General features: G+C 36.5%; 1 protein-coding gene across 1 annotated transcript in view; it reads left to right on the top strand.

The window, feature by feature from the left end:
• Window positions 1-27,786, top strand: part of pik3cb (phosphatidylinositol-4,5-bisphosphate 3-kinase, catalytic subunit beta) — a 79,602-nt gene that overhangs the window by 24,209 nt on the left and 27,607 nt on the right. Inside the window, exons 3-5 of the mRNA XM_056473251.1 lie at window positions 21,348-21,531; window positions 21,646-21,874; window positions 27,609-27,786. The exon at window positions 27,609-27,786 is cut by the window's right edge and continues 43 nt beyond it. Coding sequence (XP_056329226.1) covers window positions 21,382-21,531; window positions 21,646-21,874; window positions 27,609-27,786 — 557 coding nt within the window. The 5' untranslated portion in view covers window positions 21,348-21,381. The remainder of the gene's footprint in view (window positions 1-21,347; window positions 21,532-21,645; window positions 21,875-27,608) is intronic.

The raw sequence follows: 27,786 nt of genomic DNA, 5'->3' as shown, positions 1-27,786 counted from the left end.
ATCAACATCAGGGGTTGAAGCAATTATCCAGTGAGTATCACATCCTTTAAATAATCTGGTGTTTAGTCAAATTAATAAATGTTCATTGTCACAAAGTTCCAGCCTCGGCTGGGTCAGTTGGCATTTCTGTGTGGAGTTTGCATGTTCTGCCCGTGTTTGCGTGGGTTTCCTCTGGGTGCTCCGGTTTCCCTCACAACATGTGGTATAGGTGAATTGGGGAGGCTAAATTGTCCGGGGTGTATGTGTGTGTGTGGGTGTGTATGGATGTTTCCCGGTGGTGGGTTGCAGCTGGAATGGCATCCGCTGTGTAAAACATACGCAGGATAAGTTGGTGGTTGATACCGCAGTGGCGACCCCAGATTAATAAAGGGACTAAGCCAAAAAGAAAAAGAATGAATGAATGATGTCACAAAGTTACAAGGAATGCAGGCAGTAAATCATTGATTCACGAATCTCTAAAAGCTAGGACACACCAAAGCAGACAGTCGGTGCTTGGGGATTGTGGTGCCATCTGTCAGAGTTAGTCTGGCTAGTTTGTTTGGTGTTTACATAAGTCTTGTCTTGTTAAAGGCAGAATGAGTTAGCCCAATTCAGTATGTAGATCCAATTCATCAAGCCAGATTCAAAGGAAGTCAGCTTTCCAGGACAATTGCACACTTATCATGGTCCAAGTGTAGCTCAAAGGTGTTAAAAAGGAACTCCCCAAAAAGTTTGTTTTAGTGAGCTGTTTAGTAGTGCTGAAAAATAACTCAAAAAGAACTTTTTTGACTGTATTTTGTTTGAAATTACATCATTTTTATTTTTTATGAATTACGTTTGAAGTATACCGGGCCTTATACTGTATTACCAATCACTGTCAGAGGCTGCTCTTTCATTTTTGCTTGCATATACGGCGAAACAATCAAAATTTAACTTAAAAATTTGTCTTCTAGTCTCTAGTCTTCAAGCTAGTTGTGTTTTTTAGATTCTATTTAACTGCTTCAAGCTAAACTCTTGGATATCTTTTGAAAAACAATAATGTCATGAGAGAGACAGCTAGACTTAAGCTCACAGTGCCATGTCTAGAGATGGCAAAAGTAAACAGATTCTTTACTCAAGTAGAGATACTCATGTTTAAAATGACTCAAGTAAAAGTCGAAGTACTGATTACACTTTTTTTACTCAAGTAAAAGTAAAGAAGTACGGCCTAAAAAATGTACTTAAAGGGCACCTATGGTGAAAAATCTACTTTTCAAGCTGTTTGGACAGACGTGTGTAAGTATAGTGTATAAACTGTCATATTGAGGTGAAATAAACAGACCAAGTCCTTTTTTTTTTTTCAATTTAACAACATAAAAACGGTGGACCAATTGGAGCGGTTTTCAGATCGACCGCAACTTTCCGTAGGAGTGCGGTCCCCCTGCCCACCAATATTGATTGACAGCTGTGGGCATTAACATGTCCTGGTAGTCACGTGTATAATCATATCATCAAGAGAGGACAATCGCAAAGCAGCCGGGAATAAAAGGTGTGTTCAGCTCGCTAGGATCATCAAACGTGATCAAGAGTGAGTTTTACATGTTTAAAATGTTTTAAAACAGTGCACGTGTGTAATAAAGTACAGCGATTCACTTCAGATTCACTTAATCAGCACAGCCGCGTGTCAGAACAATTATAAAAAAAAACGCTTCAATCGTGGTTTGTGGATGTTAAATCAGGTTTATTTTGTACATTAATATAAGAGATATCCATACAGCAGTGGATATTACCAGTATCATGTCACACATGCGTGCAAAACGAGTGCAAAGCTTAACGTGCTGTTTCTCTCTATCTCTCTCTCTCTCTCTCTCTCTCTCTCTCTCTCTCTCTCTCTCTCTCTCTCTCTCTCTCTCGCTCTCTCTCTCTCTGTGTGTGTGTGTGTCTGCGTGTCTGAGCTATGTGAGTGTGTGTGTGTATGTCTGTGCTACGTTTGCGTGTGTGTGTGTGTCTGCGCTATGTGTTTGTGTCCTTGCTGTGTGTGTGTGTGTGTGTGTGTGCATGAACTTTGTAATGACATTGTGTGTGACTCATTGTTGCAAATCCACAAAAAAATGCATCAAATAATGATTGTTAAAGTTCTTACTGTAGTATTTCTCTCACACATTACGTGAGATCTGCTTCGTCAGGCAGCCGAGGGTGGCGATTGCTGACAGGCACGTGGGAACGGTGGGCGGGGGGGACTAGCCTTAAAGGGCCAGTACAAAAAAAACAGCAAACCTTTTTTCCAGCTATAATACAGACACTTCAAACTGCTATAATAAATAATCTGATGGGTGTTTTGAGCTAAAACTTTACAGACACATTCTGGGGACACAAAAGACTTATATTAAATATGAAAAAAGGGGTAACCTATGTGCCCTTTAAGTAAAAAGTACCCATTACTACTACATGTTTTAGTTTCATTAGGTAGGTAAATATCCGGTTTCCCTCAAAGTCCAAAAACATGCAGTATGGATGAATAGATAAACAAAATTGACCGTAGTGTAAACGTGCTTATACGAATGTGAGAGTGTATGCGTGTTTCAAAGTACTGGGTTGTAGCTGGAAGGGCATCCGCTGTGTAAAACATATGCTGGAATAGTTGGCTGAGGCAACCCTTGATAAATTAGGGACTAAGCTGAAGGATAGTGAGCTAGAATAGGTATTGATTTTGATTAAATAACTTGCATTTCATTTTTTATGTAAAAGATTTGGTGCCAATTTTATGAAAGTAGCCAAGCAGCATCACACCCTGCAATATTGCCCAACATTGCTCAAAACGTCAGCCCATGTATCATCATCCTGATGCAAATTCACAGCGTTCCGCACTTAGTTTTGCAGCTATTAGATAAAAAACAACAGCTGCCCTTTATGTTCATACACTCTAATTCTATCTTTATAAATAATATCGACATTATAAATATTGTCTTACATTTTACATTAATCCTGTCCAAAATATTTAGATTTTGCTAAAATTATAAAAAAAAAATATTTAAAAATTATTAATTGAAGACAACACTATAGGCCAATATGTAAAATCATATAGTGAATAATATTCAATAAAAAAATTTAAAACAGCATAAGTTTTGTATTAGGAAATACGCAAATTTTCGGAAATAAAGGAAATAAATGTCAATACCTAAAGATTTTATAAAGTATTTGTTTGTTTTAGTAGCTACTGACTGTACAAATCTTTACAAAAAAGCGCTTGTTTCTGTTGTATTAGATTGAAAGACCAAAGAAATCCTGTGCAGTATGATCGAAAGCGGACAAAAGGCTCTTAACCTTAAGCATTTACATGGCATATTTTTGAACTGGAATGTGTCTCTCTTGTTTACCTGTGATCCGATCGAGCACAATTTGTATTATTACCATGTAAACAGGGCAGCATCAGACATGTTAAATTTGCTGACTCCCTCTGTCTTATCTGTGTAGTCATCCTTGCCTTTATCGTGGTAATCTTCATAAAATAGCCTACATAAGGTGCATGATAACAGTCACGCATTACAGCACGCAGACGCACATTGACGAGAAATAGATTGATTCCATCTTAAAGGCGTTTAAATTGTGCAATGACAAGAAATAATATAGATTGCGCCAACACATGAACGCATGGTTAAAAAATGTAAGGAGGAAAAGTAAAAAGTAAAAAAATAAATAAATAGTGGAGTAAAGTACTGATACTAGAAACATCTACTTAAGTACAGTAACAAAGTATTTGCACTTTATTACTTCCCATTTCTGGCCATGTCTTTATGCTGACACTTGAATAGAGTGGAGGAATTATGTCGTCACCTTGTAGGCTAATCGGCTGCTAGCATAAAACTGGTTCCCTCGATAAAATCCCCATAGGATTTTCCCATAGGCTTTTCGAAGATTGTAAATAATAAGCTCTGTGTTCAAACGCTGTTCATTACACTTACACATTTCATCCAACCGGATAATCCTCACATGAAAATACAACTTTTAGCACTTGTGGATCTTAAATGCAAACACAAGAACTGAAAAGCTAACATTAGCTATAAACGGAATACAGTGCCTTTGGGGCGCTTGCCTGTGACATCAGCACCACCCTGCTACAGACAACTTTTCAAGCTTATTTTTAGAAATATGGTCCATGACAAAGATTTACTTTCTCTGTTTATTATATTATAATCCACGCTATATATTATAAACAAATAAATATGCAAAAACACATCTGTATAGACCTACATGCCTTTGGGATAGTTTTTACGTGGGAAATATATTTTGTTTTGCTTTACGGAGGTTGTAAATGTTTTAAAACTGTATGTATAAATGTGCCTATATAGTATTATCATAAGACATATTTAAACAAGTGTATCGCACGCGCGTGCATACAGACCGCTTACCTTAGTAACAGATGGCAGAAATGAGGCGTGAGGGACAAGTCTACAGTATATGCCTGCAAGTTCATCATGGACGCAGAACAACATTCAATATTCTTTTTTGTCATGACGTACAGCGAAAAGCAGCCCATACAGTCACATATGCTTTAAATTTTTAAAGAGGAGTGTAAATATTGCAGTTTTGACAGAGTTAAATGTGTTAAAATCAACGAAAAATCTATTGATCAAGTTAAAATGACAGTTGATATGTATGTATTTTTTACACATTTATTCGCACGTTTGCATTACTGAGAGAAGGAAAGAGACAGGCTGCACTGGTGGGATATTCCACCCCAAAAAACGTAATGTAGCATTATGTTCAAATGCATCTATTGCGAGTTTGAGGTGTGCCTTGAGAAATTTGGCACATATTTTTGTAATGAGGCAACAAACACATGTAAAAAGCTGAATCTTTTATTTATATATATATATATATAGTATAGTTCTCCCCATGTTCTCGTGGGTTTCATCTGGGTGCTCCGGTTTCTCCCACAAGTTCAAAAACATTTGGTATAGGTGGGTATGCTAAATTGTCTTTGTGTGAATGAGTGTGTATAGATGTTTCCCAGTGACGGGTTGCAGCTGGAAGGGCATCCGCTGCGTAAAACATGTGCTGGATAAGTTGACGGTTCATTCCACTTTGGTGACCCCAGATTAATAAAGGGACTAAGCCAAAAAAAAAATGAATGAATGAAGCCACATACGTTCAATTTACATATCAGATATCAGTTTAACTTATTGAATCAATGTTCTGCATGCCACCTTTAAAGTCCCAATCTTGAGCTGTATGCCAGTGAATTTACGGATGACCGCTAGAGTATAGCAGTCTAAATGTGTATCATGTAGGATTCAGTGGCTGGTTGTTATTGAAAGAAGCTTCATTCGCATGGGTTTGAATTGTGATAAGTCACTATTTAAGCCGTGTTTTCTGTTCTCACAATCTTCATAAAATCTTCAGCATTTGATAAGCCATAATCCAGTAACTGTGATGGGCATTCTCTTTCTAACATGCTGCACACAGTAGACCAATCACGATGGACCAATCGGCACAAATTAGAATCACGCAAAATGAGGGGTTTGAAAAAAAAAAAAATCTATTCCATGGCAGCCAACTGACATGCAGTTGTATTGGTATTCGTATTTTTTCTCAGTTGAACCAAATTGCACAGATTACATTTGAAATTGGAGTTTCCATTCACATTTATTTAATTTGCTTGTATTCACACTTGCTTGTAAACTGCTCTTTGTTTTCATTTAGTAGTACTTATGCATTCCACTAAGCCCTCCAGCAAAAAGTGATAAAATATACAGGATACATTATTAAATGATTTTTGGTACATGCAAATAAGATAAATCAGTAGAACTGTGAGTATAGTTATGATGCCCCTCAGTATTTTGTTGTACTTTTGTTTTAGCTTTAAACTGTTTTATGTGCCCATTCATCAGCATTTGAAAATGTCTGTGTTAGATGAATATCGGGGAGTTAACTCCGCTTAACGTGCTGCTTCATTATTTGTTTTTAGCATTTCTGTGTGGCTGGGTCATAAGGTCTTGCATTAGTCATGCTAATTTTGAGAGAAAAAAATAGTTTGTGTTGTCCATAAACAATCTGGTTGTGTTTAAGCATTACTAAATAAACAGTTCTTGTACAGTTTTGTTGTTTAAAGATTTTGTTTGTTTCTTTCAAATTCAATTCATTTCATACTTTTGAATGTAATGTCAAAACACTAAAGTTTTTAAATAACCAGTGGTTAAACCACTTAACGAGTGGTTAAATAACCAAAAATATCACACATTCATATGCCATATACATACAGTGGTTCCCAGAGGTTTTAAATATACTTGAGGTGGTAGTCGGATTGAAACAAATGTTTTAACCAATGCACATAAATGGTTAACTACATGCATTAAACATTAAATATGTTATTTTTAATAATAATTTTATTTATTCAAATTTATTTTAATTACACAATATATTCCACAGATCCTGGCGGTTCATTCCGCTGTGGCGACCCCAGATTAATAAAGGGATTAAGCTGAAAAGAAAATGAATGAATGAATGAATTCCACAGATCCAACTTCCCATGTGGAAAGAGTAAGACAATATAAGGATGGACATTCATGTGCAAAGCTGGCACTGTTTATAAGAGCCCTTTATCTTTCTGGGCTGTTTAAATTAAAGTCATCTTCATTTTTATAGCACTTTTACAATGTAGACTGTGCAAAAGCAACTTAGCATAGATGAAGTTTTAGTAAACTGAAACTGCTTCAGTACAGTTGTCAGAAGTTCAGTTAAATTTAATTCGGTGTAATGTAATGCCAATTCACACACGGCTTCACAAGCTGTCAATGCTTGATGGAGGGCATGTCTGAAGTTGGGGCTGGCGTTGTCGTCATAGCAGTGTCAGCCAATGAAATTAGTCTGCAATCAGCTGCTGTCTGAGCTGGGGTATTTGCATAAAGCAATCTGATTGGCTGATGTATCCGTTGGCACTTGAAAAGTTGAGAATTTCCCGACTTCTCCAACGAGGATCCACAGTTCACGCTTGGCGTCACCCATTTAAAGAGAATTGGAAGTGTTGATGCTGACACCCCGTGTGAATGGGATGTAAATGTCACTGCTGAAAGCCAAAACACTGAAGAGCAAATCCAGGGATTCACTGCTCCACAAGTCTGAAACCAAGCAAGCCAGTGGTGAGGAACAAACTTCACCAATTGACGAAAGTGAAGGGAAAAAACCTTGAGAAAAATCAGGCTTAGCTGGGCACGACCAGTTCTAATCTAATAAAGTTGTCAAGTAAATGCATATCTTTGATATTTAATTGTTTTTTCAAGTTGCCTAGTAGTAACACTACACTTACCTTTTTCATCTTTGATGAATACAAAAGCATGACGGCTGTATATATTTTAATGAAGCACGTTATTTCAGAAATGCACTGTTACCTAAATATATTAATTTTAGCCCTATAAAATAGAAATAAAATAAAGTATAGAAGTAATTAAAAATAGCTAGATAAACTAGATAAACCCATTTGTGCCCAATTTTCTAAAAAGGGTTTCATGCATGTTGCTTGTTTTGCATTTATTTTCTTCAGGCTTTAGATTTGTTTTCAGAAAATCTTATTTGAATATGCGACAACCATAATTGTTTGTGGTCAAATATGTTGTAATAACCTTCAATGTAAAATTTGAATTGGAAGAGAACATTTGGCATTGTAGCTGAAAACAACTGCTTACAAGTTTCCAAGATCAATTCATATTCATAAACACATTTATTATGTCTAAAAATTAGAAAACCTTTTGAAATGAACCCCCCGAAAATGATCTGTCATATAAATTTCAACGCAAAGTGCTTTCTCTTAAAGTGATGAAACTCTCACTAGTTTCCACAACAGACTACTGTGCGTCAAAAAGATAATTGTGTGTATTATTATATTATTTAAATATAATTATTAATTAATACAAAAATGAATAAATTCCCTACACAGCAAAATCCCAAGAGTAGAGAGTATTCGGTCCCCCACTACAGAGTTAGAGTAGTCAAAGAAAGAAAATGTCGTTAAAAAAAATCAAGAGTCAAAAAGTAAAGTAAATACACAAAAGTAAATACATACCACAATGGTGACATCTAACAAAACAAGTATTTTCAGTCAATCTCACTAGACTTTTGTAGACATCTGACAGAAATAGTCAAACAGCTTAGTAATAAGTAAAGCTGCTGATTTTGTTTGTGGAGTTGTTTAATGATCCCTATGAGCTGAGATTTTGAGAGATTTATTAAGTTTTCAGTTGAATTCCTAAGGCCACGTACGCAGCTATTTTTGTAAACAAAAAATGTTTTTCTCAATTTTCTAAAGAACACAGACCCTGGGGCTTTTAAAAAACAAGTTTCAAAAAAAGTTTAAAAAATTTGGGTTTCAGTGATCTGATACTGCATTTTTGTGTAGAAAAACTGCAATTTAGACAAAACCCATGTTTGTGTGGACAGTAGAACCTAAGGTTGTGACTGAATTGTGTTGTAGTTTAGTGTTTTATTTTTCTCAGTGATTCTGCTTTTTAACAGCAGGAGTTCATTATTCTCTGTTCACTCAGCACTTCAACTCTTAAGTTGATTTCACTCTGAGGATTTTGCTGTATATCAAATTGTGTATCAAAAGAGGGTAATTTAAAGTAAAGACATCAGTTAAATGGTTATGTTTATGGGGTATTATGAAAGCAAAAATCCTTAAACAAGCCCAATAACCTTGATTTATTAACACATTATTCGCTAATTTCACATTATTTATACAAGGAATTTGCCCATCGGCAACTATAATTGCAGCTTGAACTTTTGACAAAGTGAACAAAAAGCTATAGATCTCTTGAAAGATTTGTTTTATTTGGATGGATCTAGAGACCTTCATGATTATGCTAATATATATTTGTGATCAAAAAATTATTTAAGTAACATGAAAATTGTCTTTATTTGCCTCCATTTTGCATCCTGGAATTAGTGGTAGGAAGTTGAAGGCCTCATGTGACAGGAAGTACATCAATTCCATTTTTTTTTCTTTTAATTGGTTGTTTGCTTGCATGTCATTGAGAAATAAGCACTGCTTTGTTTATGCTTTGCATACATGTTTCTTTCATTGTGAATGAGAAAACAGATACTAGCCCCTTTCACACATACAGACCTTTCTGGAAAATTACCGGCAATTTTCCGGAAAGGTCTGTATGTGTGAACAGGTCCTTTTTGAAAATACCAGTAAATTAGTTCAGACAATTTTCTGGAAAGAGAAGTAGTAACATTACCGGTAATTTGCCGGAATGCTGTGCTGTGTGAATGCCGAAGGAAACTAGCCGGAAAGAGCGCGCTAACGTGACATGCCTACTCCAGCCAAACAGAATATTCAGAAGCGTTCACATCCACGCTGTTTATGAAATTAAAGCTTTTGAATATTTTTCCAGACACATTTAGCTGCTAGATGTTAGTCAGATATCGTTTCTATGTTCCTTCTTAATGCCAACTGTATAAATAATTATCGATAAAATGCTTAGAATACACCACTGTTTGTTTACCTTCAAGCTCTGATTCAGTTGCTTTACGCGTGTGCACGTGATGCAGCCGGTGAGCGCAGCACACACACGATCATCTCGACACATGAAAGTGTTCCTTCATGTTTTTATCGAAGTTGTTCATAATACTTATCCATGCACAAAGTTTGCAATGTAGTCAAATGTAGACAAATACAAGCGCAGCCGTTTAGGCCATTTCTGGTTAATGATGTCAGAATTGACTGGTATTTTGGATGTGTGTTTTCCATTTTGTTCACAAATGGATGTGTGAATGGTCCTTTGTGGCAAAATTACGCAATGTCTTTGCCTGTGTGAACAGTGTTTTTTTGAATTTACCGGTAAAGTTGTTCTGGTAATTTACCTATATCACTGTGTAAAAGGGGCTACTGTCATCCATAATTGTGGAAAGACATGTCCTCCCACACAGGGGCAAGTTCCCTCTCTTGTTTCAGTCGGCTTTCGTCTATTTGGTGTGTTCACTCGCAGCTTTTTGGTCCAGATGTCCCGAGGGAACCAGACGTTAGCCTTTCCAAGGCAACATCACAGTTTGTGTTTGTCATTGCTAGTTGTTTGGCATTGGCTTGGGATTGGCCTTGTCTGTTTTTCGTATGTGTATTACTCAATTAGCTAAACTTGGTTATTGATGATTTGACACGATCCAGGATTGTTTCGTTCTTTAAAACTCATTCAAAGTAGCTCAAACCTGCTAAGGAGCAGGCTTATTTCACATGATCATGATGAGATTGGGTCACTTTAATCAAAGGTAATACTGAAAGTTTGTACAGAATGCCGATGTCTTCTTACAGTAGTAACTTATAGATTATATACACTGTGGAAAATAACAAAATAGTACCCAAGGGGTTTAAAGAGAACGTTTATTAATATGGACTTTTTAGATACAAACACATACTATTTTGAGGTACCGACCCAGCTTTATTACAATTTGTGTATGATAATAGACATGGCCAATATTCTCCCTTTTTCTGTTGTTCTTAAAGGAACGGAATAATAATTTGTGCAGTCATGCACATGTTTTGACAGCTAATATGCTGGTAATTTGATGCTTTGCAAAAGTTGCAGACACCTTTACCGATATCAAAATGTTTTTTGATGCAAAATTTATTTAAACAGCCATTTATTAAGAAACTTGAATGGGTCTACTATAATAAAGAAAAATCCGCTCAAAGTAAAACTAAATTAAATTGCTAAATACTCTTGACACATGAAAGCATAAAGCCTGCAGCCCACAAAACATGTAAAGTTATTGCGTATCATATTCAACAAACAGTTTACTACGAATTTTATAATATTTTAATTACATGGATAATTCGTCACCTTAGAATTATAAGGTTCTATCTCACATTGTCAAAATTGAGTTATTGACATATACTTATTAAATAACAACTTATTTCATTATGGGATGTTTTTTTATAAGTTGTTTACATTTTAAGACTTTTTATTTTAGAAAAACAAATGTTACATACATACTGTTTTCTATGGAATGAAAAAACGTTGAAGCTCAATATCTCAGAATCATTCAGAACGCAGATAGAACCTTATAATTCTAGGGTGACGAATTGACTATTAATCAGATGATGTCATTACGCTGGTGTGCCATCAGCCAATCATAGCATTTCTGATCATAATTTCAAGGATACATCTGTCCTTCACAACACATGTAGCGATCTCAGATCAGTTCATCCAGATGTTTTAATCTGATTCGCTATCTCGCTTAAAGAATCAAATTAGCCTGAGATCAATTATCAAGATTAAAAGATTCAAGATCTGCTGAATCATCTTAGACCATTTAAGCAAGATAGAAAGAACAGACCCTTGCTGTGAATCAACCTTAAAGCAAACAACTATACCAAAACCGGAGCTTACAGCTGCTGTCTTAGCTGTACTTCTTGACGAATTGCTAAAACCAGCATCATGGAAAGGAGGGGATTGGAAAAAATAAATGACTGAACAAATCATATGGTAGTCGCTGGGATAATTCGATAAAAATAAATGCATATTATGAGACAATGAAAGTGTTTTTTGATCTTGCATATTAGCCTGTGGTGGGGGACCTCATAACCAAACTATGACCTTTTATAATGCATGATGGGGCTCTTTAATCTAATTGAATGAACATAAAATACAAAGCTTTCCACAGGAATAAAATGGACCTTCAATCCTGAATGACTGTCTAATAACAGTGCCTTCAGATTCCTTTGAAGCAGTTGTCCCAAACCATATTCTTCAACTAGTTTTCAACCCAGTTTTACCTCCAGGTCAATTCAATAATGAATATTTCTACATTTCTAGACATTGGAGACAGGTCCAATACATGATAGACCTATTTGGAAAATATGGACAAGGGAGTATCTTGTGTTATTGCAAAAGCGACAAGCATAAAACATGTCGAAACTTGAATGTTGGGAATTTGGTGCTAATAATGGATGAACATTTTGTGGCAATTGGGATGTGTGACAACAGCATTATCAGACTCCAAAGCATTTGCATGGCATGTGTGTCAAAACCAAGCTGCAACCTCCCGCTCTCCCTCGTGAAGCTAATATGGAAGTAACTGAAACTGCAATTGATCGAAATTCTGCTAGTCCTGGCTCCATAATACAGCAAATTTCTATTGACCCCATTGTTAAAATGGCCAACTTTACTGCAGGAAAAAAAGGTGTTTACAGCCTGGTACAAAGATTTTGGCTCATATAGCTAACATTACCCTTCATGACAACTGTGAGGGGGGTGATTTTTATTATAACTCATCCGTTTCATTTATATTAAGTCTGCATAATTAAGGGCGGTGCCACTTGAGTGACAGCTAGGTCTCGCTGGTCGCCGTCACATCATCTCAGCTGATTCCGGCTGATTAGCCGCTGAACTCGGCATATACATCATATTATTGTTTTGTTTTTTTCATGTGGCTTTACACAGTCAATTGCCTTTTAGAATTATTTCCTACAATTATCAGATAATATATCATATAATATGGCATGCTGTGTGTACTTTATTGTGCTCACAAACCATTCAAGTTGCCTCCATTCCCAGGTGAGTGAAATTATATACTTATATCATATCTATAAATGTATTGTTTTATTCAAGATAAATTATCATTTATAATTCTCTTTAGACCTGTAATGCACTCCAGAATCTGACAGATTGGTTAGCTGTAGGCTCTAGAACAGTCATCTGAAACGTTATCATAGTGTTATGCCTGGATTTTATCAATAGCCTTGCATTTACTAACACAGACTATATTTGAAGTATTTGGAAGTAATTCACGTTTTCCTCCTGTAGAAAAACATCATAAGAACAATGTTTAGTTCTTCAATGTATTACTACAGTGTTTTTAAAAGAGTAAACACTTTATTGGCATAGTATACAACCAAGCACATGTGGTCAGAACACAAACGAGTCACAGGTAATGAAGTATTAAGTGTTTCCCCCAATGAAAAGCCTGTCTAAGCAAAATGCTAGCAGACATCTGTAGCTCCGCTCATGCTCCGCCTCTTTGCCCTTATTTGGTTACCCTCAGTTGAAGCGATGGCATGCGAACAAAATGGTGCGGGTTTCCGTGCCTACTTGCAGCTTCATTTACCCGCTCTTCAGAAACCTATAGGTGAGGTCACGGATACTAGGTCCATATCTTTTACAGTCTATGGTCAAAACACACAACTGAGCTGGAATGCCCAATCAACAAGCTTTACCTACTGCTAGAAGGAATTTAATTCAGATTATTTTGAGTGGAATATTTATACTTTTTACTAGCATATACTACACCTCATAATACACACCTCACTAGACAGTTGCTGAAAAAATTTTGTCCGAAAGAGAAAAATGGCTAAAAATAGGACACTGTTTATTGAAATGATTTCACCATTCCTGCAGCTTTATACGCTGTGTATGAGACACTGGGCTGGACTAAGGTGAAGTGAAAGCAGAGATAGAGCATGTAGTGGTGTGCAAGACAGACACACAACATGTGTTTTCTCTGCTTTCGCTTCACTGTTCTATCTGCTTATGTATGTGCTACACATGCTCACCGGAAAAGTCCACTAAACTGATGTCAGTGCTGACATTCTGTGTGAACATTTCTATGTGGTAACTCTTCCTGCTTTGTGCAATAACACTACTGAAACTGACGCATCTTGACTCCTATTTGAACATCTAATAAGAGGGTTTAAAAATGTCTAAATACACAGGCTGGTCAGTTAATTAGAATATCTTCAAAAAGTCGATTTGACTAATTCCGTTCAAGAAGTAAAACTTGTATAATGTATACATTCATTCCACACAGACTGATATATTTCAAGTGTTTATTTATTTTAATTTGATGACAACTAATGAAAACCCCAAATTATACATGTACCTCATGGAGACATTACACAAGTTTCACTTCTTGAATGGAATTAATGAAATAAATCTTTTTGAACACATTCTAATATGACCTGCACATGTATAAAGAATATTTATAGCTGAATAAATGAAGTGTTTAGTAATTCATATTACTAACTAAAAATTGACTTTTGATAGATTTACAGTAGAAAAAATTAGCAAAATATCTTCATGGAATATTCTTTTAATTCCAATAAGTTTTGGCATGAAAGAAAAATAAAAGTTGAGCCAAAATAATTTTGACCCATACAATGTACAATTTGAAGCTTCCACAGCCTCAAATGCCAATGGCAATAGCAGGTAAAACACTATAAAGGAATTACCAACCTACGCCACATATGACGTCACACGGGTTCCCGGATGCAAAAAAGGCCAGTTGTAATAGCAAACATGTCGTGTTGTGTGGTAGGATGCCAAATTCAAAAGCTCAAAAATAGAAAACGTAACTTATACCGTACACCACACTGCTTTTAATGCCAAACGCAGACGTCTTCTGCTAAAAGAGAGCTGAATGGAGTGAGGACCTAATTATAAATGCTCGACTCTGGTACTCGTGTTTGATTGCAGCAATGAGTTCAGCAAAAACAGTCAAATATGGTTAATTAAACTGCGGACACTGAATGTTTAGAATGAAATGTAAAAGTGTAAGTTCACATACCCTGCCATACAGGTGCAGTTCTCTGTCAGAATGCAGTTGTTTTGCTTGTTGATGATTACCCTGGCTTTGTATAGCTCCGTCTTCTTTCCATGTCTTTGGCTAGGCAGAACCTCGGTTTTTAGCACTACATAGTTTTGAGTCTGGTAATCATGAACATTATTTCTTGCACATGACCACACAGAACAAAATTGTTGGCATCCAAAGACTTGTAGGCCTTTACCTTCTCTCTTGTAAAATCACTTGGAGTTTCAATGAGATAGTTGTATATTTCGGGCTGAATGCCTGGCCATTTCATCTTATCCAATATCTATTGGGAGGGTGGTATCACAAATGGACCTGTCAGATGAACGCTGATCACTTTAACGTTAATTTTGCCTAATAACTGTGCTTATCACTGGGTGACAAGATGTTATAATATGCTGAAAGCATTATGTAAATAAAATATATAATGTGTAATCAATATAACTTATCTCTAATACAACAACAAACTCTGTACCGCATCGGATGTCATTCCCTCGCTGTAAATGCCAGCGCTCCTGTTTTTATTCTGCAACCTCTCTGCGCGTGCATCCTGAATGTTTTCAAACTGGTAATTCGTCTATACCGAGATCGTGCCACATTATGTATGAGCCACAAAATATGCAAAACATCTATGAAAGACAGTGTGTTAAGGTCGCTGATAGCGTGCAGCTGGAAGCAACACATTAGCATAGCTAAGGAATCATCGCTTTGAAATGACTGAATGAGTCGGTTTAAACAGCCAGGCATTACAGGTCATCTGTGTATAAAATCTCGTTGAAGCACTTAGTAAATTTATGTGTTGTAACTTGCTTCTGAACAAGTTTTTGCAAGGTTAAGTACCTGGAGCTTGAGTGAGATGTCAGATCGCTTTTATAAACAATGAGCAGCCCAGCTCACGAATAAGTAAAAGATCATTGTCAATTATCTTTCAGTTGTTTGTCTTGTTGGGATGTTTTCGGATGACTGTCGTTGCTAGTGTTAAACAACACTGAGGATTTAAAAAGCTGAGAAGCAAACTCATTGGCTGCCGAGGGGATAGCAACCAGTGTAGCTCCAGCACTGTGTAGTTAATGACGTAGGAGCAGATGAGGTGACATATCAGCCTGTGTGTGCAGTTTCATGACAGAACTTTGTATTAATGAACATTTGGATTAAATTAGTGTAACTGCTATGAACTCTATGAAGTGTATATTAAAGTGTGAATAACTGATCATGGCTACCTATGTTACCGTAATTGGAACAAATATCATTTGATATAATTTATATCTTAAGTTTGATGCATTTTTGTCAGTTACTTTGTGTAATAAACAAAAGAATCAAAAGATTGTGAGTGAAGTTAAGTGCCTTACAAACAAAGCCTGCATGGTACCATGCTTCTGCAACTAGATCAAAAAGCTAGAATATGTGTATAGATTTTTGAAGACTTAAATTACAGAAAAATCTAAATTGTGCCATCAATTATTCACCCCTTGGATGTTTTTATCTTGTATAAATGTCTATCTTTAAACTGATAACCTTTTTGTATTTGTCATTGATGTTAATAGTTATTTTTTATATATAATTTTATAAAACAGTTGTTGTAAATTTGTAATACCTGTGTTGTCACGTGACCAGTAATTCTGATTCATACCAAAGTCCCTATAAGGCAAGTCATTTCACTCGGCGGCCATCTTTGAAACACCTCTCGGGAAGTATGCTCAGGCATTCTATCTGAATGGGAATACATCAAATTTTCCAAAATTGCTTGCCAAGCTTACAATTACATTTCATATTAGAAATCACCAATAAAATTAAACAACAACTGTCTCTTTAGTTTTATTTCTAAACATCCAAATCACACAAAATCTGCAGAAACTCACGTCTGGTCCGAGCCCCTCCCCCAGAGTAACGTCAGTCTATAGTGATCAGTGATTGGCTCCTGTGCTAGTAGGCAGGGCTTTATTCACCATATTGACCATTACACTTTTCCCCATTCAAAAAGATACGATGATGGGGATTTGGTTGGGGAGAATGCCTTTGACAGATAGTTATAACTAAAATTAAACGTTTTAATTAAATGTAAATAAATCAGACTTTCAAAATGTAAAACATGTTACTTGACAAAAAGTGATGCACAAGACATCGAAGAGCAAATCAAGGCGATGGTAGGCACAGGTCGACTGGTGTTTTCAGCAGAACTCCATTGTGGTATAAATGAGATTACTGTAATAATATGTTTATTATAAAATGTTACAAATTATACTGCTTTAGTTAAAGGTGCAGTAGGTGATTTGCCAGAATGCTAGCTTTAGCATAATAGCTTAGAAACTTTACATCCCTCCCTGCCGTCCAAAACCACGCCTCCTTCTGTGATAAACGCGCGAACGCGCACTGATTAGATATAACATTAGATCATGTCATTCACCAGTTAGAAAATTCTATGGAGACATGCACTTTATCAAGCGTAGTTGTTGACAGGTCAGCGGGTGCAGGAATTATATTTCCCCAAAACTGTCACAGGCTGTCACTGTTCAAAAATGAAAAAAATGTGTCAATATAAGTCAAACTTCACCTGGGTAAAGCTGCTTAGGCGGAAGAGCACATTTACTGATGTTTTGTTATAAAACTAATAAAGAGTGCTAAAAACAGAAATATCTTTTTACATTACACTTACGTTACCAAGACTACAAGTGACTTTTCATTTTCAATTGTGCTCGATAATCCACGTACATTGCTGGATTTCATCTCCTTTTACACTTGAACAACTAAACGAATGCTCAGGTCTATTTAACTGACTATATTACCGATGCTGTAAAAGGTATTCCTTCAACTTGAAAATCTTTTGCCAGACGTTTTGAGTGGCTGAACCACACTTCCCTGCATATAAACCCATTCATAAACAAGAGCTTGCCTGATTAAAATAGTTTTAAAACATACCTGTCTAAAAGAAATACTTCAGCCATGGTGTCACCCTTCAGACTGTTGTTTTGAACTGCACATTGCCCTCCAGCGTGCAAAACCAATTCCGATATTGATTCATGGTTTAGAAAAGTTTTGATTCTGCATTTTTGGCAGAAGCACTTTCAGAAACAATCTTTTCATGCATTAAAGGTCACGCTGGTCTTTCAGAAAGAAGTTCAGGTTGATGCAGAGTTTGCCTGATTCTGTCAGCTGTGGATCCGTATGTTTCACGTGTACGAGCGAGTGATGTATCTGTTTGCTTAAAGAGACTGCGCAGAAATTCAAATTGAAATTTGTTGACAGACAGTTTGAGATACCTGTCGTAATTGATTTATTTGTCGCTCTGACAATATTTCATTGGATTGAACATTTTTTGGTTTTATGCCTTATCCAGAGTATTAAAATACATTTAGATCATTTACTTTAATCAGCACTATTGAAATGTGAAGAGACTTTCAACCAGCACAACAAATAATGTTTCTGAAGACAATCACCTACTGCACCTTGAATATGATTTAAAGCAACATTTTCTTGTTATTTTTAAATATTAGCACATAAAGTAGGAAATAACCCATGTCAAATTTAATGTTATATAATGTGATATTCCGTTTGGTATATATTCGACCCACATCCCTTAATCAAGTTTGGTCTTTGGCCCTTTATAAGAAAAAGTTTGGGCACCCTTGTTCTATACTGTTGTATACAAGCATGCAACTTAAAATAAGCCAATTTTACAAAAGTATGATATGTCACAACATAACATGTAATTTTACTGTGGATGATATTCTCTTGCTTGATCGCTGGCTAAGAACAGTGATAATGTTTCTGATAACTAATGTTTCGAAGCACTAGCTTATGCAGTACCCTCTTAAGTGAAGGACCTACATGGAGGGTTAAACGCTGTAGCTCTTAACAAATGGTGTCATCAGCAGAGAGAGGTCAGAGGTCTGAGACCACTAGTGATTTTGAGCTGTGGTGGATGTGGAGGTTGGGCTTCCTGAAGCACTTCACAACAGTGTTCACAACAGAGTTATTATATGAGCTGTAATGTCTGTGGTGGACTGTCTAAAAGCATGCAAAGTGCACTTTGCTGCACTGACACAGCAAGTATCTCTCTTCAGTCTTTTTAGATTGTGCATACTTGATTAAACAATAGGGAAAGAAAATGAAAACGCTCTGTTTTATTAATGTAGACATGTATGTATAACTTGCCATATTTTTTTTTAGGTTTTTGTCTTATGAAGTGAGCCATCTAAAACATTCTGGCACATTTGTCCCAGTTTATCAAATATTGAAACATTGTGTGAATTATTTTCCACTTCCTGTCCTTCTGACTCTTGTTTATGTTAAGAGGTTTGTTTACTTGTATGGTGAGAGCAGAGAGGTAAGCAGCAGCATGTGATTCAGAAAAGTAAAGACATTAGGTGCATTCGACTTCATGCAGCACTGCGCAGACCGAATGAAATCGGTCTTAAAGCAGTGTATGCCGGTTAGAAATTTTGTCTGGATTGATGCTGCACCGACACCATGGGATTGTCACATGTGGCTTCAAAGTACCACGACAGCGCTCCGAGATCAGACGATCGATTCAGCTGGTCGTGACTGCACAAGCTGCGATGACGACCCCGATATTACACTATTGGCCGAGTTTACAAAAGACTATAAATATTTTACCGCAGTATCATCTTTTGTTAAATAATTTGTTCATAGATTGTTTGCATACTAATGGTTTAAAGAGTTTTTTGGCTCTTTAAATTTTTTCAAAATGCAAGTCGAAGTGAAATGGTGCGCGTTCAAACAGGCAGGAATGTTGCAGCTGCCTCGGGTGGTTGATAGCACAACCCTAAAGGCTGGTTTATACTTCTGCTTCATGTGATCGGAGTGACCCGTGGCACATGCCTTGCGCATTGCTGTATATTTATACTTCTGCATGCTGTTTGTGTTGCTCTGCAATAACACTTCCGACACGCTAGCTGGCAGTGAGGTTTTTATGTTCCTCTGTGAAACTGTTAACAGGGTAACACACATCAGATATCTGGTCTATATGTGTGATATGATTCTATCTTTGAATAATAGTTCTAGCGCTTGGTAAATTTCTTCCTTATCAACTGACACACACATAAGACAAACACACAGTATAGTATAAGGCTAAATTGAAATATAAATGTTTACAGTGAGTTTATTAATTATAATAATTATTATAATTATAATAATTTTATTGGAATAATTAAAATATAATAACGCTTCTAATAACAGTTGGAATAATTAAATTATTTTGAATACATTCTAATAAAAGTTGTGATAATTTAATAGTTTGATTAATATTACAGGAATCATATTTTAATTGATTTGATTATAATGCAAGTGTTAGAATTCTGCCACTTCGGTCTTGGTTATTCTTGTTTTGCTTGCAGTCCATACACTAGTCCTGTCATGTCTTGTATATTGTGCTCGGCTCAAGTTTTCTCGGTTCGAGCACTCATATTTCCTGTCATTGTCTGTCTTCATCTTAGTACAAGCACCATCTTGGGATCATTCCCAGATCATTCATAGATCATTTCCAAATGGGTTCTCTCATTGGCTGCATGTTCTAGTCTTGTTTTATGTGAGCACATGGCTTGTGTTGTGTCTGCACCATGTGCTCTCCTGTCTATTGTATAGTCCCATCCTCCTTGTTAACCCATTATTATGTTCACCTGTTTGTTTGCCAATTTGGCTCTTGTCTGCTGTCCGTCATACGTAGTTCATTCAAGCCTTGTCTTGTCGTGTCCTGTCATGCGCTGCCCAGCACTTATCCTTTCCAGCCCAGCCAAGTTTGTTTTTAGTTAATGTTTTCCCCCTTAGGGTTGTTTTTGTTGCCTTTTTGTTTTATTTTATAATTCATAAACTTATCTAATTTGCTACACTTGAGCCCTCGCTCCCCGCCCTAAAACTGTGACACAGTTACCAGAGTTATAAAATTTATAGGATTTAATTTATTTGGTAAGAATCTAATAACAGTAGAATAAAGTTTATTATTTTATATATATAAAAGTTGCAGAAATCTTTCCCTAAAGGAGTGGTGCGTAAACCGGAAGTCATCCATTATTTTGACAGTACCTTCCACATATTTTCTCTCTCTTATTTTCCTCATTAAAACAATTAAGGGCCGGTTATAGGCTATATAGTACTTTTTTTTTTGTTAGCAGTGTTTTAAATGGAACAACTTTTATGTTGACGTTATCCAAGGAGAATGGAAATCATTGCTTACACATTATGAAATGGATCATTAAACATATCACAACAACACAATTTCTTTTAAATGTTTTACAAAAATTAACATCGGATGATTCTAGAAATCTGTTACCTTGTTGAAAACCCTTTTGTGATACGTGACAGCTCTTGTGAATGTGCTTAAAATTTCAGGGAATCGTTAAGATAGAACCGGAAACTTGTGAATATTCATGTATACCCCACCCAGGGTCATCGAAATTCCTAGTCACAGAAATTTTCAGAATTTTACCTGAATATCAAAATGAACCATTTATATGAGGGGATAAAGAAAAATCTTTAGTTGATCAAATTCAATTGTTTATGTAGTTTTGATTTCTGGTATAACTAATATCAATATTAGAAATATTTACAGAACAGTGGCCGGCATAGTGTAACTATAGCATAGTGCTATGCGACGGTCCTGCATTTGCTTCTCTCTGCTACACAGACAAAGAAGACATGACAATGCACATTTGATGTCATTTCTTAATGCTATTAAATTCTATTGTTCCAATGGCCAATTACAAATTACTTGAGTAGCTGCAAGAATAGTGGTCTTTTTACTTCAGTTGTGTGCTCTATTTTGTTGCTAATTTGAGTTTGTTTTGATTTGTGTTGAGGTTCCCATGGTTTGGCTTCAGTGTGTTCTCTGCCATGCCTCCCGCAAAGACAGATCAGCTGGACTTGTGGGCGGAGTCGGGGTTAGATGGAGACGACCAGGTTATGGTGGACTTCCTGTTGCCCACTGGAATCTACATCCAGATGGAAGTCCCTCGCGAGAGTACCATCCAACACATCAAACTGGTGCGTATGTGGTGTAAACAGTATATATCATAGGGATGCTTATTTGATTTTTGTATATTTTTTAACAAATTAAAGAGTATTCATATGTATCACTTTGGTTTTGCATTTATGTAGCTGTTATGGAAGGAGGCACAGACATATCCTCTCTTCTCATTGCTGGGGGAGATGGAGGGTCACATGTTCGAATGCGTAAACCAGGCAGCAGTGCACGAGGAGCTGGAGGATGAGACCAGGCGACTATGTGATGTGCGACCATTTCTGCCTGTTCTCAAACTGATCACACGCAATTGTGGACGTGCAGAGCGCCTACTAGATTCTAAGATTGGAGTTCTCATTGGAAAAGGTGACACATATGTACATAATCCCATGCATAATATTATGCTATACTTTTAACATAGAATAGTATGAGACTATTTGCAGTTTTGGTTACACTTTTTTGAGGTGACGCAGTTACAGTGTAACTGTTCATTGAACTTCTGAGCAATATGAATTAATTTCATGTACTTATTATGTGATTGATGTTAGAATGCGGGTTAGGTTTAGGGTTACGGTGCATCCGGAAATTGTTCATGGTGCTCATGGTTACTTTTTCCACATTTTTTATGTCACAGCCTTATTCCAAAATGGATTAAATTCATTTATTTCCTCAAAATTCTACACACAATACCCCATAAAGACAATGTGAAAAACATTTGTTTGAAGTTGTTACAAATTTATTAAAATAAAAAACCTGAAAAATCACATGTACAGAAGTATTCACAGCCTTTGTCGTGAAGCTCGAAATTGAGCTCAGGTACATTCTGTTTTCACTGATCATTCTTGAGATGTTTCAGCAGCTTAATTGGAGTAATTCACCTGTGGTAAATTCAGTTGATTGGACATGATTTGAAAAGGCATACACCTGTCTATATAAGGTCCCATGATTGACAGTGCATGTCAAAGCACAAACCAAGCATGAAGACAAAGGAATTGTTTGTAGACCTCCAAGACAGGATTGTCTCTAGGCACAAGGCTGGGGAAGGTTACAGAAAAAGTTCTGCGGCTCTGAAAGTTCCAATAAGCACAGTGACCTCCATCATCCGTAAGTGGAAAATGTTTGGAACCACCAGGACTCTTCCTAGAGCTGGCCGGCCATCTAAGCTGAGTGATCTGGGCAGAAGGGTCTTAGTCAGGGAGGTGATCAATAACCCGATGGTCACTCTGTCTGAGCTCCAGCGTTCTTCTTTGAAGAGAAGAGAACCTTACAGAAGGACAACCATCTGTGCAGCAATCCACCAATCAGGCCTGTATGGTAGAGTGGCCAGACTGAAGCCACTCCCCGCCTGGAATTTGCCAAAAGGAATCTGAAGGACACTCAGACTATAAGAAATAAAATTCTCTGGTCTGATGAGACTAAAATTGAACTCTTTGAAGTGAATGCCAGGAGATACGTTTGGATAAAATCAGGCACCGCTCATCACCAGGCTAATACCATTTTTACAGTGAAGCATAGTGGTGGCAGCATCATGCTGTGTGGATGTTTCTCAGCAGCGGAAACTGGAAGACTAGTCAGGATAGAGGGAAAGATGAATACAGCAATGTACAGAGACATCCTAAATGAAAACCTGCTTCAAAGTGCTCTTGATCTCAGACTGGGACGGATCTACCAGCAGGACAATGACCGAGAGCACACTGCCAAAATATCAATGGAGTGGCTTCACAACAACTCTGTGAATGTCCTTGAGTGGCCCACCCAGAGCCCAGACCTAGGCAAAAATTCCCAGAGACAGGTGTGCCAAGCTTGTGGCATCATATTCAAAAAGACTTGAGGCTGTAATTGCTGCCAAAGGTGCATCAACGAAGTATTGAACAAAGGCTGTGAATACTTCTGTACATGTGATTTTTCAGGTTTTTTTATTTTTTATTAATTTACAACAATTTCTAAAAAAAAAAAATTTCACATTGTCATTATGGGGTATTGTGTGTAGAATTTTGAGGAAACAAATAAATTTAATCCATTTTGGAATAAGGCTGTAACATAAAAAATGTGGAAAAAGTAAAGTGCTATGAATACTTTCCAGAGTGACTACGTCACTTTAAAGTTTTACCACAGTTGTTAGTGCTTGTTTTTTTGCAGGTTACTATGAAATATAATTGCTTTTGTCTTCCATTGTTTGATGTGGTGGTTCCTCAAATTATTGATTTATGCTCATTTTGTATACATCTATAAACCTTTTATGAGTATTAGCTAATTATAGATAGACATCTATAATGTTAGAGATTACCCTCTTATGAAGTGCAACGGAAAAAGGCAGAGATGGTTTTGTAAAGGTCAAACTGTATTTCGCAAGGGTTACTATTTTTAATATGGCTGGATACAATTTTGAGAGCAATGCATTTTTTAAACATGTATTGTTTAAATGAAAATGGTGCTTCATGGCAACCTCCGATAAAAGAAGGGAATAACCCAAAGGGTTAGGTGAGTGAGTTAGGTGAGTGTTTATACTCATTGAAACACATTTCTTGATATATATCAAGTCAAAGTCAGCTTTATTGTCAATTCAACCACTTGTGCAGGACATACAGAGAATCGAAATTGCGTTACTCTGACCCTCGGTGCCTAACATATAATATTAATACAAAAAGTAGAATTTTAAAAGGAAATTACAGTAAATACAATCTAAAGATGTTAGTAAAAAGTACAAAATTGTAAACATTACTATTACACTTAACAGCATATGGCAACAGCTGCAAACCAGAGTTGTGCAAATGCAAAAGAGTATATAGTGCTAAATGTTAGTGTATATTTTTCATTTATTAATAATGCCATTTCACTCCTTTATGAATCTTCATAATCTAAAGAAAACTTGACTCAAATAATTGAAAATTGTTTTATTAATTTATTTTGTTAAATATTCTTTTAAAGAAAGTGCTACATTTAATGTCTGTGATTGTAAGAATCAGCATAGACTTGAGAGTAATGCTGATTGTTTGTTTGTATGTATGTATACAAATATGAATCATGATGAAACTATGAGATGTCAGGCAAAGCCCGCAAGGGTTACACTCTCAAACACTCCACTTGCATAACTCATTCATTGGATCTGAAACGCACACAAACACACACAATATGGGCAGGCTTTCTTTTTAGAGAGGATCAAATGAATTTTTAATGCTCTCTAAATATCATCATGTGTGTTATCAGGAAGCCATTTGAAACCTTTACCCCAGTGCTCCGTCTCCCAACAAAACACACTGATGTCATTCAACAGAAAAAGACAGGCATTAAAAGAGTAGTTCAGTCAAAAATGAAAGTTATCCTTTACTCTTCTTTAGTTTTGCAGATGTTTATGAAATATCTGGTATTTCAAGAAATATTTAAATGTAAGAAAAAGTACACAGTATCACATTACATAATTTACACAACATATCTTATGTGTAATATTACTTGCCTTCCTTGTTAATGTTACTAGTTTATTTAGGAAATCACAAAAAAGTGAACAATCAAACATTTGAACAAATTATTATATTACATTTAATATTAATATTACAAATTAATATTACAAAATAACATTAATAATAAAAATATTGTTATATTGTCTTTTATAAAACATTAAAAAACTTGATTTTGGGAAAAGTAACACTGGTAAAGTGTGTTGGGGCACAAAGCAGATATTCAAATTATCATAGTTGCATGAGTGTTAATGTTATCTGTGACTGAGGTATTCATGCTTTGCTGAGTTCACATAATTTCAGTGGAGAAGTTATCCATGTTATTCAGTGGATAAACAGCAGTTGGTCTGTTCTTTGCACCTTGCTTAAATGATCAAAGATGATTTGGCATATCCTGGATCTTTTACCAAATTTTTTAGCAAATTTGGTTCTTCAAGGTTGCAAATCAGAGTAAAATATTTGTATTAATGTATATTGAATTGCTGCATGTTTTCATGTTTGTTGTGAAGGACAGATCTATCAATCCACCAAATCATGATCAGCAATGCAGCCATTGGTTTATGGCAAGAAAGTGACAATCTGATTATAATTTGATACATAAGCTGATCAAAGTGTGCATTAGTATCTAAAAGATCCATGCTGGTGTCTTAAAAGTATATTAGTACTTATCTTCGTTCATTCATTCATTTTCCTTTGGCTTAGTCCCTTTATTTATCAAGGGTTGCCACAGTGGAATGAACCGCCAACTTATCCAGCATAAGATTTACACAGTGGATGCCCTCCCAGCTGCAACCCAGTACTGGGAAACATCGATACACGCTCGCATTCACAGACATACACTCTGGACAATTTAGTTTACCGAAATCACCTATAGCGCAAAATTCCACACAGACACGCCAATTGACCCAGCCGGGGCTTGAACCAGCGACCCTTTTGCTGTGAGGCGACTGACTGAGCCACTGTGTTGCCCCTAGTACTTATCTTATTAGTACTTAAAGTGTACAGGTTAAAAGTACAACAAAAAATGTCTTTGAAACCCTTTGAAAGTTATCACCCCAATTTTGTATTTTCATTTCGGAGTGTAGATTACATAATTGTTTTCATTTTTTAATTCAGATTTTTTTGGAATAATATTAGAATATCCGATTTCCCCCACTGTCCAAATAGATGCAGTATTGGTTAATTGGATAAACTAAATTTGCCAAAGTGTGTGAATGGCAGAGTGTGTAGATGTTTCCCAGTATTGGGGGTTGTACTCTCAGGGCTGGGTTGCAGCAGGAAGGGCATTTGCCGGTAAAATATATGCCAGAGTTAAGGCTGAAGGCTGATTTATACTTCTACATTAAGCGCAAGCGTATGGTCTGGCACAGCCTCCGTGTGGTCGCATAGGCCTCGCCGTGGCACCTCTCAAAAATGTAACTTCACTTCACAACAACGTGTAGTGCAAGCTCTGTGATTAGTCAGCTTGGTTGTTGTGAGGAGTGTGGGCGGTGCTGAGAGCCACGAGCCTAATGAAGCGATTGTTTCAAATCTCGGGAAGGATCTCCAGGTGAACACTTTTGTTTTGTATTTACCTTATGATTAAAGTTGTTGCACATCCATCGATTTCCGCCTCTGTATGAGTTTTAGCTTTTCGTACATTAAGGTAGCATTCAGAAAAAACAAAACACCTACTGCCAGCAAGCGTTTCGGAAGTGTTATTGCAGAGCAACCCAAACAGAGTGCAGAAGTATAAATGCATGCAAAGCGCACACGGTCGCATACCCCTCGCCGTGACTGACACGCACCTCTCAAAAAAAGTAACTACACGTCACAATGACATGTAGCGCAAGCTCTGTGATTGGTTGGCTTGGTAGTGGTGACGAGTGTGGGCGGTGCTGAGAGCACGAGCACGATGGAACGATTGTTTACATATGTAGAGTCCCGTGAAGGAGCTCCAGATGAAAACTTTTGTTTTGTGTTTACCTTATGATTAAAGTTGTTGCTAGTCCACCGGCTCCTGCCTCTGAATAAGCAAGTTTGAGCTACTTGTACATTAAGGTAGCGTTCAGAAAACAGAAAAAACTAAACACTCGCAAAGAAACTCTACACAAAAAGCTACTGCCAGCGAGCGTTTCAGAAGTTTTATTGTAGAGCAACACAAACAGCGCGCAGAAATATAAAAAGGTAGGCGCCGTGGGTCAGTGGGATCATACACACACACACAATCCCGTTTATATGAAATGCCTTTTTTTGAGCTGTTGCAGTTTAACAAAAGTCTTTACAAAAACATTTTAGTAGTTTGAAACAATATATTGTATGGAAATAATATACAACCATTACATTTTAAAATGCAATTCAAAAGCATAAATAAATGGGAAAAAGCAGGATTCACAAAATACAGAAAACCGTTAGTTTACAAATCATTTTTACAGTAAAATTTGTGGGATATCTGCTGTAATAATTAAAAAAATAATTTGAATATTTTTCCCTCACAACTCCTAGATGAGTTTTGAAAAATAATATAATGAATAAATCCTAGATCGTGTCAAATGATAAATAATCAAATCTAGCTAAATCCACATATTTAGATGAACGGACTCCAGATTTGTAGTGGATGTTGTTTATATTGTGAGACTGTTAAGTCACAGAACTTTATGGTGCAGGTCTTCATGAGTTGGATGCCCTACAAGACCAGGAAGTTAAAGACTTTCGTTCCAAAATGAAAAGAATCAGCGAAGAGAAAATGCAGCAAATGCAAATGATGTCATGGGGGCAGTGGCTTCGCAGCTCTTATTCCCCACAGCTGGACACAAGCTCATTGGATAGTTTGATTGAGAGGCA

The sequence above is a fragment of the Danio aesculapii genome, chromosome 15 (assembly GCF_903798145.1).
Source record: "Danio aesculapii chromosome 15, fDanAes4.1, whole genome shotgun sequence".
NCBI classification, from domain to species: domain Eukaryota; kingdom Metazoa; phylum Chordata; class Actinopteri; order Cypriniformes; family Danionidae; genus Danio; species Danio aesculapii.
This window is presented reverse-complemented; position numbering and strand designations above follow the sequence as displayed.